Source organism: Uranotaenia lowii, chromosome 3, assembly GCF_029784155.1.
Source record: "Uranotaenia lowii strain MFRU-FL chromosome 3, ASM2978415v1, whole genome shotgun sequence".
Lineage (NCBI taxonomy): Eukaryota > Metazoa > Arthropoda > Insecta > Diptera > Culicidae > Uranotaenia > Uranotaenia lowii.
The window spans coordinates 22607760-22621045 of NC_073693.1; the positions used below are offsets into that span (position 1 = coordinate 22607760).

General features: G+C 39.4%; 2 protein-coding genes across 3 annotated transcripts in view; one reads left to right on the forward strand and one right to left on the reverse strand.

The window, feature by feature from the left end:
* Nucleotides 1-588: 588 nt before the first annotated feature.
* LOC129757946 (uncharacterized) lies at nucleotides 589-2270 on the forward strand. Its single transcript, XM_055755361.1, has 3 exons — nucleotides 589-813; nucleotides 1398-1828; nucleotides 1889-2270. The coding sequence occupies exons 1-3, from the start codon at nucleotides 713-715 to the stop codon at nucleotides 2017-2019; spliced, it is 663 nt and encodes a 220-aa protein (XP_055611336.1). The 5' UTR covers nucleotides 589-712; the 3' UTR covers nucleotides 2020-2270.
* The window catches only part of LOC129757944 (probable nucleoporin Nup54), a 38349-nt gene continuing 27134 nt past the window's right edge, over nucleotides 2072-13286 (reverse strand). Inside the window, exons 1-4 of one of the 2 annotated variants that reach the window (XM_055755354.1) lie at nucleotides 13184-13286; nucleotides 12509-12865; nucleotides 11195-12448; nucleotides 2072-2325 (exon numbers count right to left, since the gene is read on the reverse strand). In XM_055755354.1, the coding sequence (XP_055611329.1) occupies nucleotides 2192-2325; nucleotides 11195-12448; nucleotides 12509-12865; nucleotides 13184-13271 (1833 nt within the window). In that variant the 5' untranslated portion in view covers nucleotides 13272-13286 and the 3' untranslated portion in view covers nucleotides 2072-2191. The remainder of the gene's footprint in view (nucleotides 2326-11194; nucleotides 12449-12508; nucleotides 12866-13183) is intronic. The other variant, XM_055755356.1, reaches the window with a different exon arrangement.

Genomic DNA, 13286 nt, shown 5'->3' on the forward strand with positions numbered 1-13286 from the left:
TTGAAAGAGTTTAGGCTTAGAGTGTTCCAGAAACGTCCAGATTTCTAAGATAATCGAAGCAGTACATTTAACAAACGAGGGGGGAGAATAACTCCAAATCGAGGGAAACATTATACCTCGGCGGAGTGATTTGTCCCAAGCAACGTGCTACAGTAAAAGTTTCTTCCTGGATACCGCGTTTGGCGCGGGAAACACCGGTAACGCCTGATGGGTCAATAAATTTTCCAGTATTTTCGATGTCTTTCTAGGCATGCCCGCACAAGACTATATAAAAATCGGTATGCATCTTTCAGGAAGTTCAGTATTTAGAAAGAGGACGTTCCTTTAGCAATCTCATTTTCCCTTTTCAAGACGAAGTAAAGTGAAGCGTTTCGCAACGGAATAATTCACTTGTGAGTCTTAAAATCTTTTTGTTTGAAGGAGAGACTGAATGATTACTAAGTTCGCAATTATCTTTCTATTGTTCGGTGGAAATCAAAAGAGCTCAATTCCGTTTTCCGGGAATCCCGAAGGATCAAATCGTTGAGATTTTCATCAATGAACTAGTCATTGCTGTGCTGGTACTTGAAAAAAAGGGGTTTTCGACAAACACAAAGACATCAAGGAATTTATTTGTTCGTTCGTTCGTTCGTTCGTTCTAAAGCAAGGGAAAGGTGAATTGATTATTTAATTAAAAGCTCTCTGGAGCCCCCATTCCCAGGAATCAAAAATAATGAGTCCAAAGAAGTCCGCCGAGAGGGCGGCCCCACCCACGCACACCTCGGATCGGGCCATGCATTCGTCGATGGAACCGGTCGTTCGAGATGGTAAAATGTAAGTATTTAAATAATTTCTACAAGCTTTGGATAGTTCTTAAAACGTTAAACCTTTTTGACAATTCTACCGGTGATTTGGATTCGACATCACTGACTAGGAAATTTGACAATCATGATTTTAAAAATTTTGGTTATTCAGAACTATGTTGTAGATTTTCATGACTATTTTCACTATTCCGAAACCTCCAGAAAATTTTCACAAAAAAATTTAGATTATTTTTAAAATTGGAACAAATTTCCGGAATTAAATTAAATTCCAATCATTTCGACAATAATTTTAATCGGAATGATTTATGAGAATAAATCTCGCGTGAGCTTTCATTGCGACGTATGGAACATCTTGAGAATTCACAAAAAACTGCTGCAAAAGTTATCAAAACAACTTTTACATTTGTATTTCACATGTAGAAAATGTTGTCCAGGCTGACAGTTTGGTCCTTTTTTTTATTTTTGTCATTGTTGAAATTTTTGATAATTTCTCACAATTTCTTGGACTGTCCTAATACAAAAAAAAAATATAAAATTTCTAAATATACTTTTTTCAAATAAGTACCTACTTCATTTTTTGCTTTTCTTTTCAAGCCGCGAGCAAATCGAGCTGGAGAGCAAAGTTCGCCACGATTACCAGAAACGGTGGGGCTTCATGACCCAACCGGAAACAACGGAATATTTCGACCTGAAGAAAAACAACAAAAAACTAAAAGACATGCACCAGCGACATGCCCAGAAGGTAAACGTCCACGAGTACGATGGCCACGGCGAGTCCCACTTTGTGTCGAAGCAGATGTTCAAAACGCTCATTGATACGTGCCGCTGCGGGAGGAAAAAGGTGACTAATATGCATGCATTGAAGTGTCTGCAGAAGTCTAAGAGCACGTACGAGAAGACGGATGATGAGGACGAGGAACAGGAAGACGATAAGGACGTGGATGACGGAAGGAGCAGTGTGGCGGGTTCGACGGTCAGTGATAAAAGCGCTAACTACATTCCACAGGTGCCGGTTAAAAGTTCTGGTAATAATGTGTTTGTAGGTTTGGTTTTGGAACTGAATTGATAGAAATTTTCTATTGCAGGGATGTACGGTTGGCCCCAGAATCGATTTGTGGAAATGGAGAAAAGTACCTACTACATATCGCCTCGCTACACAATGCCCGGTCATCCGATCGTCGATTCGCAACCATACCACAACATAATACTGGGTTGAAGGCTTTCGATATGCTTTGAGAAAATTTACACCGAGAATCAGCTTTTTTCCGTATTTTATGTACTGACAATAACAATTTAATGTGCATCATAATTTCATATCGTGAGAATAGCTTGAATTGGAAATAAAAAAAAAAAGACGTACTCACCATCAGCTTAGCAGAGACAGCCGTTTAGCTTTGTATCAATCGAGACATACCGTCGGAAATGATCTTCAGATCCTTGAGATCTTTGTTGACCGTCTCCACCAGAAAGGACATCGCTTTTTGTTGCATGGTCAAAAAGTTTTTCATTTCCTCAGAAGATTCTGTAAGAATAAATGTAATTTTAAAAAGTGCATTCTTGTGTCGAGTATTGAATTTTGTAACGGAAATAAGATAAATTAAAAATGTAGGAACTGTTTGAGAACAAATGACGAAGCCGAAGAAATGGAAAGGCATCTTAAAACTAGAAAGACCGCACCAGTCAAAATGACTGGTGGGACGCTTTGTTTGTTGGATATCTTTTAAACACTACGCTCTAAAAATTCGCAAAAAATACGACTTTTCATGAATTTTGAATCTCTACAAAACTGTGTATTTTTTATTTTTCTAGCTCTTTTAATAAGCGAGAAAAATTTCGCCATGGACACTCGGACCGTGACCAGTCAAAATGACTGGTAAAATTCACAAACCTATAACTCAAACAAGATAATTTTTTTTCGCTTGCTTTTGGTTTTATTTGCAATCTACATTCAAGACAAAGAGCCTTAGTTGATTTATGGTGGGCAGGAGTGTGTCATTAGCTATGAAATTATTGATTTTCGATGCGAAGTCATGAAAATTTGTAGAAAAAGTTCTCGGATCGACCGCTGTGTGGCGCTTCAAGCACTTGACCCCCAATTTTTTTGGTCTGTTTTGTTGCTCAACTATAATCGAACTTTCTGTCAAAATTTGGCGAAATTTCATCAAGATTTGTAAAAGTTATGTTAGTTTTAATACATGTCCATTTGAATAATCGAGTAATTTTAGGTGATAAATATGTTTTAAACTGAACTAGTATGAGTAAAATAATTATGAATTGTGTACTTATTTATTCAAATTTGAAGACCTTATGTCTATGAAACTGAACAATTTAAATGATTTTTTTTATATTTGATTATTCTTCATACGTTGGATATCCACCATGGGTGCACGGATTCACCGCAGTTTCTGCCCAAGTATGTATTCACATGCATTCTTAGATTATTAGGTTTGACAAATTTCCAATTCAAGTTCTCTTACAGGTATTCCGGCACCCGTGTATAAAGCTTGCAACTGATTGAACATTCTTATTATAAGAGGAAACACATCTTACCTATCGGCAACTTACGGGGTTTGAACCCTAGAGTTTTCTTGCCGATACCGGGAATCGAACCCAGTACACCTGGCATACCTAGACTAGACTCACGCCAGTCTATCTGATAGACCACATTGGCGCTAAGATTTTTCAACATGAGTGCACGGAATGGCTGTAAATTCGCCGTTGTTAATTATATAGAAATAAATAGTTTACAACTTGCTTCAGAACACAAAATATTTTTGAGTTAGATATAATAGGCATTTGAAATGCAACATTAGTCAATCGAAAAACTTTTTAGCAAAAACAAATCAATGTGTACATTTGACCATGTTGATTCATTATTTTTATTTCCACTGTTTTCCGTCGCACGACATAACTTGATGCATATAATTACTAAAATTCACTCGATCCATGATAACCGTTTTCCAATTTCTTGGATGTTGATCAGATCTTATCCGATAAATATACGATGGCAAAAACCTGTTTTTTAATTATATATAAATAAATTTATTATTTCAAGATATAATTGAAATATTTCTTTTCCAGGAATGAAAAAACTTAGCTTAAAATAAAAATCGTTATTTAAATAATTATGTCTCAATATGAAAGACATGATTTCGACTTTGGTTTAGTTAAGATTTGTAATAATGCTTTTTAAAAAATTGAAAAATTGCAAAAAGTCCAATATTTGATTAAAACGCGGTGAATCCGTGCACCCATAGTGAAAAACCATGCGTATAACACAAATTATCATTTGAATCTTTAAAAGTCTTTATTCTTTACCTTCAACATGCAAAAAAATTGATTTTGGATGAATGGCGGTGAATCCGTGCACCCATGGTAAATTGCTCTACTTATATAAAAAATATGCTTCAAAACCTACAATATCAGGTATAATTTATAGGCATCGGGTTGAAAAACTTCAGAGCGATGGATGCTAGAAAACATCTACTAAAACAAAACTGAAGTGAAACCGTGCACCCATGGTCAATAACCATAGCCATCTAACATGTTTTTATTGTTAGATTGATAATGTGTTTTAATTTTTTGATAATTCTTTGACATATTCATTTTATGACATACACGCATTCGTCAACTATGCTAAACTGAGGTCATTCCGGGCACCCATGGTGAAAAAATATTTCAATTTTATAACAAAAATGTTATCGAATTAATAACAAAATAATTTCAAAAGAAAAAATTTAAAAATATTTTGATAGAAAACATTTCCCCTTTACCAGTCATTTTGACTGGTCACGGTCCGAATAGGTATATTCAGTTTGCCGGTCCTTCTAGTGTTAAATGACGAATCCATCTCAAATGGCAAGCTTTTTTTGTAGTTTTTTTTTTCAAATTTATAAATTTTATAATTTAAGTCATTTCCGGGATTTGAGTCATGAATGTCACATTTGTTTTTTTTTTTGCCATTGTTTACATGTTTCTCATTGTTTACATGCTTGTCATTTAAGTAAACATTACCATTTTTGTCGTTTTAGTTACTATTGTCATTTCCGCCAGTTTCAATTCCAAAAAAGAATTATCAGTGATAACTGTTTGGTTGGAATCGAGAGAATGGGGGAGAATGGCGAGAAGAAAAAATAGAGAACCGCCTGGATCTGGCGACGGGACAATGCCATCCTATATGGATCCTGATGGCATGTTTGGGAAATTACAGATCCTTTCGATGGAAGCCGCCGAACCCAACATCAAACTCAATCTTTTTGAGGTCAACAAGACTGCTAGACGAATCCCTGAACGTCTAATTGAAGCCACCACTGAAAAACAAAGGATCAAGGTATGTTTTTCGTGTTCGTGATTCTAACGTGTCAGGCAGGCTGTTGACACTAACCGAACTTGATGAGGGTACACTGGTTAAAGTCGAATCACACCCCACCCTCAACAAAGTCAAATGCACCGTCTACTGTCCAGAAGCAATAGATTGTCCCCTAGAAGTATTGAAAGAGCACCTTGCGTCGCAGGATGTTATTGATGTCAGACAAATTTAAAAAAAAAAAACCTAGGATATGCTTCGAAACCCACACCGCTCTTTGTCTTGACAATCAAGGGAGGTTCGATTCCGCCTCATATCTATTTCGGTCCCATACCATGTCGTACTAAAGTTTACTACGATAGACCTATGCAATGCTTCCAATGTTTTGAATATGGTTACACCAAAGCCAAGTGCGAAAAACCCGAAATCTGCCCGAACTGCTCCCAAAACCATACATCAGATAAGTGTTCTTCCCCACCCTTCTTCTCGAATTGCTCTGGAACGCATTCACCCAGAAGCTCCGAATGCCATATTTATCAAAGAGAGTTTTCTATTTTCAAACTTCGAGTAGATAGAGCAAATTTCATCTCTTACGCAGAACTTTGAGTTGAAAATCAAAGGAAAGGATGCCACTATTTCTTCGTTACACGCAGTTATTGAGGGTCTGAAAATGAAAATAGATGCTAGCAACCAAAAGATTGAAAAATTAATCCAAGCAGTTCTACTACTTGCTAAAAAAAAGCTAAGAATGAGGACCAATACGAACAAGAAGAGGAACACGAAACCGATAAAATAGAGTTTGATAAATATTCTGAGTCCACCTCAGACGACCAAGACAATCAGGATGAAATGATGATTGCTGATAAAATCGACGAAGTTGAGAAGAATGAGACAGACTTGTTCGAACCTGGGGGAGGAAGACTGAAATTCGCTGTATCGTTTTCTGTATCGTTTTTTTACTGTTCGGCAAAAAGCCAACAATTGTTGAAAAGATTTGTAATCGTAAACTTTAAACTATATAAATACTTTGTTCGATCAATGGGAACTACCCTAAATCTAAATCTATTATTTAAGCTATTTTTAGAACAACCATTAATCAAACAATTTTTATTTATCAACTTCAAAAACTTCAACGAAATTTGAGCAACTCAATACGCCTGATCTGCAGAATTCGCCAGAGCAAAACAAAACCTAATTAAATCATTGTTTCGTGCAAAACAAATGCTTTTCAACATCAAAAAAGTTTTATTGAAATTCACTAAATATGAAAGTAAGATTTTGAACCTTTGCACTGATCGGTAGATTGATGAGAGAAATTTGACGTTTGAAAGATTTTTTTCTTTTTTTATTCAGTCTTCCTCCCCCAGGTTCGAACCAACTAATAATCGAATACTAACAGAAACACCACATCTATCATTTAAAAGAAAAGCATTGACTTCACCCGTGGTTGAACAAAAACAAACACTAAAGGAAGTACAACAACGAAGCTTCCCAAAAAGAGACAAGAAAGATGAATCAAGCTAACGCCACACACCCGGGACAATTTTTAGCAAAAGACTTAATAAGTTTTTCACACATTAAAAAAAACCATGATGACTCAACTCAACCCAATTCCAGCTATTTGCTCAACTCAATCTCCCCCGGAAAGTACATTTACCCTCTAGCCATACACTGGAATATAAATGGTCTCTGGGCCCACAGACACGAACTAGAACTCCTTACCCAAGAAAATCCTCCAACTATAATTGCACTGCAAGAAACTCGAACAGGACAAACTAATTTCCTCGCCAAACAATTGAGAGAGTCGTATTTGTGGGAAATCAAAAGCAAAGAACCTGGACATACTGGTGCCCCTGGTAATGGAGTGGGAATCGCAATCCGTCATGATGCTGGACCTTCAACTATATCCCTAAATACCACCCTTCAGGTATCAGGTATCCACCAGGTGATACCACCCTTCAACTAGTTGCTGTAAGGATCAATTTTCCTTTCTCCGCCACATTTGTCTCTCTGTACCTCGACAATCACACAAAATATGAAAACCAAATCAGCGAACTACAAAAAGTGATAAAAACGCTTCCTCCTCCCATCGTTTTGCTGGGCGACGTCAACTCTCACCATCTAGCTTGGGGATGTGATGAATTCGATTCCCGAGGATCCGCTCTATTGAAACTGATACTGAAAAACGACCTGGCTATCCTGAATACTGGTGAAAAGACACGACAACCTTTCCACCACCAGTCGGCTTCTGCTATAGATGTTTCCCTTGCTTCACCTGGTATTGCATCAAAGCTTATCTGGACTGTTGACACCAATACCAGAGGCAGTGACCACTATCCTATTTTCCTATTAACAACTTTTCCTCAACACCCCGAAACTCGACGCAGACGCTGGATATATGACGAAGCAAATTGGGAACTTTTTGAAGAAGAAATAAGCAAGTGACCATCGGAAACTTCACTTCAACCGTCCACGATGCCGCTCTGGTTGCGATTCCCCGAACTCGTCAAATCGTTGGGAAAAAAACGGTGAACTGATGGAACCCAGAAGTAGCCAAAGCTATCAAAATTCGACGCAACAAACTCTACCGACTCAAAAAGATCCCCCATAACGATCCACGCAAAGAAGAACGGCTCAAAGAATACCGAACGGCATCAGCAAAAAAAGCTGTTGAAAAGGCTAAAGTTGCATCTTGGGAAGAATTCATCTCTAGCTTCAACCCTACTACATCCCCCCGAGAAATATGGAGAAAGGTTCACGCCTTCAATGGAAATCGCTGTATACCACGTCCTAGTAGGACTATTGGAGAAAAGATCACCCACGATCCCGCTGAAATAGCCAACGCCATCGCTTGCCACTTTGAAGAAGGTTTTTCAACTAACATTAAATTCTCTGACGAATTACCGCCGGTTCAAGCCGATTCCTCTCTGGATTATGTTAACTCTGATTTCTCAATTGAAGAACTTATGTGGTCTCTCAATCGTGGGCAAGGTCAATCAACCGGTCCAGATGAGATTGGATATCCGATGCTGCGACGTCTACCTTTTAGAGCCAAAGTTCTGCTTTTGAGCAAAGCGGCAGAGCGGAAAATGGCCTGACGAGTGGAAGACGGCAACGATCATCCCCATACCCAAGGCAAATAAAGATTCGAAGGTTTTGGGCAACCAACGTCCAATCTCGTTAACCAACTTTATATCCAAGGTTCATGAGAGAATGACCAACCGGAGGTTGATGGGCGCCCCGGAGGGAAAGCAACTTCTGGACGACCGCCAATTTGCTTTCAGAAAAGGTAAAGGCATCGATGCTTATTTTGCCCATCTAGAAGGAATACTGAACCCTGCACTGACCTCTCGCCTCCACTGTGAAGTAGCAGCGCTCGACCTATGCAAAGCATATGACTCCATACCAAAAAATCTCATCTGGGGCCAACTTCGCCAGTGGGGTTTCAGCCAAAGAATTCTGAGTGCGTGTGAGGACTTTATGGAAGGTCGAATTTTCAGAGTGGCTATCAGAGGAACTTACTCCCAGGAATATAACCAGAAGCAAGGAGTACCCCAAGGGTCCGTTCTTGCGGTCACACTTTTTCTGATAGGTATGAACTCTGTCTTTAAATCTATTCCTCCAAATGTGTACATCATGACCTACGCGGATAATATTTTGCTCTTTGCAACACACCGTAACACTAAAGAAGCAACAAAGAATCTCCAAACTGCCATTGATGAAACGGTGAAATGGTCCCAAGTTTTAGGAATGACGATATCCTGTTCAAAAAGTAAATGGTCTCATTTCTGCAAGTGTCGAAAACATCCTGAAGAGTCTACCACCCTCCTAATCAACGGAAACCGAATATACATGGATCCCACGATCGATATCTTAGGGATCAGTTTCGATAGACGTCTGGACTTCACTGGACACACCAAACAACTCAAGAAGAACATTGAAAGCTATTGGCCAAAAAAAGACTGGAGGAAGCCGAAAAACACTTTTGATATTCCATGGGTGGGGCATCGTTAGCAGTGGAGGTGTACCCATAATCAAACTTCTTCAACCCGTTTACAATACCGGGATACGACTTTGTTCTGGTGCTTTTCGCACAAGCCCAATACTTGCTATTATGGCCGAGGCTGGTGTACTTCCTTTTCCCTACGAAGCTAAGAGAGTTCTTCTGCGCAAAACATCTAATCTTCTTGCCAACGGTCTGAATATTGCCCCTTCGCTGCTCAAAAGGGCTGAAGAAATGGTTGAGGAGAATTGTACCCAAGCAATGTTCTGTTTTCTCGGCCGAAGCGCTCGCTCTACTTATTGCCATCGAACTCCTCTCCAACAAACCAAAAATCATTTTTTCCGACTCCGCCAGATGCATTGATGCAATCTGTTCCGAAAAATCTTCACACCCTTGGATATTGAAGGCCAGGTCGGCTCTTAAAAACACCAAAACCAAGCTCTGCTTGGTACCCGGCCACTGCGGTATTCCTGGCAACGATAAAGCGGACCTTCTGGCAAACATTGGGCGCAGCAGGGACCTACTTACCCAAGAAGTTTCAGCACCGGATGCTGCTCGTTGGTTCAATGAGGTCCTGTAGTGTAAAAGGAATTCTCACTTCCTGTCTGAGAGAGACTTGTTTATTCTTAAAACTAAACCGACTCCTTGTGCTTGGAAAGACCGAGACAACAGGCACGAGCAACGTTCTTTGGCAAGACTTCGAATCGGTCACACCCGACTAACCCATTCCTGCTACATCGAAAGAAAGAGTGGTGACTGTGAATCCTGTGGAGTACGAATGACGGTGGAACATATCTTGGTCGAATGTCGTTTATACCAAGATGCACGTGACGAGGCTGAACTTGAAGATGATATCGGCTTTATACTATCCTACGATGCTGCTAGAGAAACTAAAGTGCTGAAATTTTTAAGATTAACAAACCTTTTGAAAGAAATCTAATGTCTATGGTTAGGAGAACTTTAACAAGGGTGCTTAATCGCTTGGCGCACGGCACCCTCCCAAATAAACGCACTTCAATCAATCAATTTTGACACATTTATAATTTTTGTCGTTTATGTCATTTTGGCCTTTTTTGTCATGCTTGTCTGTAGTTTTTGTCGTTTTCGTCTTTTTCATTTTTATAATTTTTTATTTTTATCATTTTTGTGAATTTTGTGATTTTGTCATATTTGTAATTTTTGTAAATTCAGTCATTTTATCATTTTTGTCATGACATTTTTGTATTTTTTTAATTTTTTTATAATTTTTGTTTTTTTTTTTTATTTTTGTCATTTTTGCCATTTTTGGTACCTCGCCTCTAATAGATGTTTGAAATTTGTAATTTTTGTATTTTTTGTCTTTTTAATATTTAAAGTCTTTTTTTGTTATTTTGGTCTTGTCTTTCGTTTTTTAACTTTTGTCTTTCTTCCCATATTTGATAAACGGTCTAATATGCCATTTTTTCAAAATGGAGAAAATTGTGCCATTTGATAACTTATACTCTATATAATATCCCTACTTCATTCATTTTTCAAAAAATGCATCGGTGGAGGCATACAACCCTAAAGAAAATATGTCTAATATGCAATATATTTGATAAATTGTCTGATGTGCATGATGTGTTGAATCTGGTGTCTTTATTTAGAAAGTTTTTATAATCCCTTCTTGTTGTGATCTTGTGGCTTGGTGGTTATGGGCGTGAGCAATCGCAGCAATATTTGAAAACGTATGCACATCAGGCAAATTCAGAGCTAATTGTCCACTTTTGTTCACGTTATATTTGATAAAGTGACTAATGAGATTGAAATTATTTTTTTTCAAAAATTCTTTATCTAAATTTGCAATTTAACTCAACCGCCTATGTCCTACACTTAAAATGATTGTTTTGCATATTAATCTACTTTATTTTGAGTATTAGGATTTGGATTATTGTGCGTTTTTCTAGCATAGGTGTTCATGGCTCATTAGACTGTTTATCAAATATGGGCAGCTTTTTTATAGTTCTTAAACTTCTTAAATTTTAGTAATTCTTATGACCATATTATTTTTATTCTTTCCTCGGCATTTTTGTTGTTTTTTTTGCATTTCCTATCATAACTAACCTTTATCAAGCGTGTACTCGTTAACCCCACCGGTATGGGCCCACTGGTTCCGTTGCATGCGCATCTGCGAAAGTAGCTCGCTCAGCTTGCCCTTGAACTGCGTTGGGGTGGACACTAGGGCATGCATATTTTCCAACTTGCTACGAATGATTTCCTCCTCGGGCGAAAGTGACAGACCCATTTTGCGGGTGCTTTCCTGTTTGACAATGATTTTGAGGATTCGATGGCTTAGCTCGGCGAATTTGCGACGATGTTCCATAATTTTGGCAGTGGTATTTGTGTGTCTCTGTTTCAGTTGAGCTATTTCCTTTTCGACCTTGTCCAGGTAGGATATGTGGATGTCTGTTTCACCTTCCTGGCACTTGATGCGCCACTTGAGATCCTGGAAGCCTACCATGGGTACCGGTATGAATCGCTTAGGGTCGGGGTTATCGATTTTGGCTTGTTGCCACATCCGCGGGTCGATTCCTTTTGGTGGATTGTCGAGATATTCTTTCAGTTGATCTTCTTCGGGAAGAACGAGTGCGACGACTGATTCCACACCAAGGGTGGAAAGCTGTTGTTTCGGGGTCGGTTGATTGAGATAGTTGGAAACTTCCGTAGCTAGGACACGTTTCGTTTCGTTGGAAGTGGTGGACTTTTCCTCAACATAAATTATGATTTGACACTTATTTTCTCCCAAGGATTTGATACTATCGACGGTTATTGCCAAATTGGGTTTACTGCCGAAAATTTGACCAAGGCTGGTAACGAATTGCTGCTGCTGATCCTTTACTTGACCGGCAGATTTGTTCGTGGTGAGACCAACGAGTCCAGCTTTATTTTCCTTCCCGGGTAACTTTGTGTAGCCCATGGTTTTAAACCGACAAAGGTAGTTACTAGATGTGATATCCACCGGAGGATTTGTAGGCGAGTAGAAGGCTTTACCGGTGCCCAACATGGCCTGAAGGTAGTTCCATTTGGCGATAACCGTATCGCGTTCATCTCCAAAGATCGAAACATTGAAAATTGACTGGGCGAAGGCTTCCTCCGGGGTGAGGGCAGGTTGCTGCTGTTGTTGCTGCTGCTGTTGCTGGAACGTTTGCCCAAAAGCTAGCCCCGGGTTGGCCGGTTGTTGGCCAAAAGCTCCTGCTCCAAACGAGGTGCCAAAACCTCCGAAACCGGTGTTGGTATTAGTGTTTGTCTGTCCAAATAGGGACGGAGCCGAACTGGTTGTGGTTGTTCCGAATCCTCCGAATCCGCCAAAGGCGGGAGCTAAAAATGAGTCATGGTTAGAGGCTTGAGGTGAAATTCTAAGTTTTTTTTCTTCCTTACCACTAGTAGTCGCCGTTGTTCCAAAACCTCCAAATCCGGTTGCAGCTGAAGTTGTAGCAGTCGCCCCAAATCCTCCGAAGCCAGTCGCACCTGCCGTTGAGGTGGCTGCCGTTCCAAATCCTCCGAAAGCTGGCGCTGCCGCAGCTACCGGTGCAGTATTAGTTCCGAAAGAGAACGCCGAAGTACTGGCGGCCGTGGGAGCCGTGGCTCCCCCAAATCCTCCGAAAGCCGTGTTGGTTGTGGTATTGGCAGCTTGGCCACCGAACAGCGAAGGCGCGGTACTTGTTACCGTCTGGGTAGCACCGAAAGCCGGCGTCGAAGCCTGTGGTGCTCCGAAGCTAAAGTTTCCGAAGCCAGCTGTGGGATAGAAGAGCAAAAAAGAAAATTGCAATTAGTTAAACGAGGTATTGTCAGACACGTGTAAACTGCAATAGGGTTAAAGTTCGAATCAGAAAGACTAGAGAAAACATGTGTCCGTCACATGGTACAATAAAACTGACAATCGTGCACAGAACAACTGCTTGGGCAACCGAGGAACATACTTGTATCTACATTGTTGGGGCACTCGTAATTTGATTAAATCTGGTACTTAGAACTGGTAGAAGAACGAAACTGTAGTAAAATTCCTGTACTTTTTCTTCTGTAAAATCTTAAAAAAAATATTTTGAAATTCACCTTGAAAACTTATCAAACGTAAGTTAAATTTCCGAATATGTTTGTATTCAATTAACATTGAAAATAGTGTAAACGCCTTAACGAACATGCCCTAGTTGCTACA

Excerpts from the sequence above, each read along its gene's own strand:
- LOC129757946 (XM_055755361.1), top strand. The coding sequence starts at position 713 with ATGAGTCCAAAGAAGTCCGCCGAGAGGGCGGCCCCACCCACGCACACC. Across the intron at positions 814-1,397 it reads GTCGTTCGAGATGGTAAAAT|CCGCGAGCAAATCGAGCTGG; the intron begins GTAAGTATTTAA and ends TTTCTTTTCAAG. Across the intron at positions 1,829-1,888 it reads GGTGCCGGTTAAAAGTTCTG|GGATGTACGGTTGGCCCCAG; the intron begins GTAATAATGTGT and ends TTTCTATTGCAG.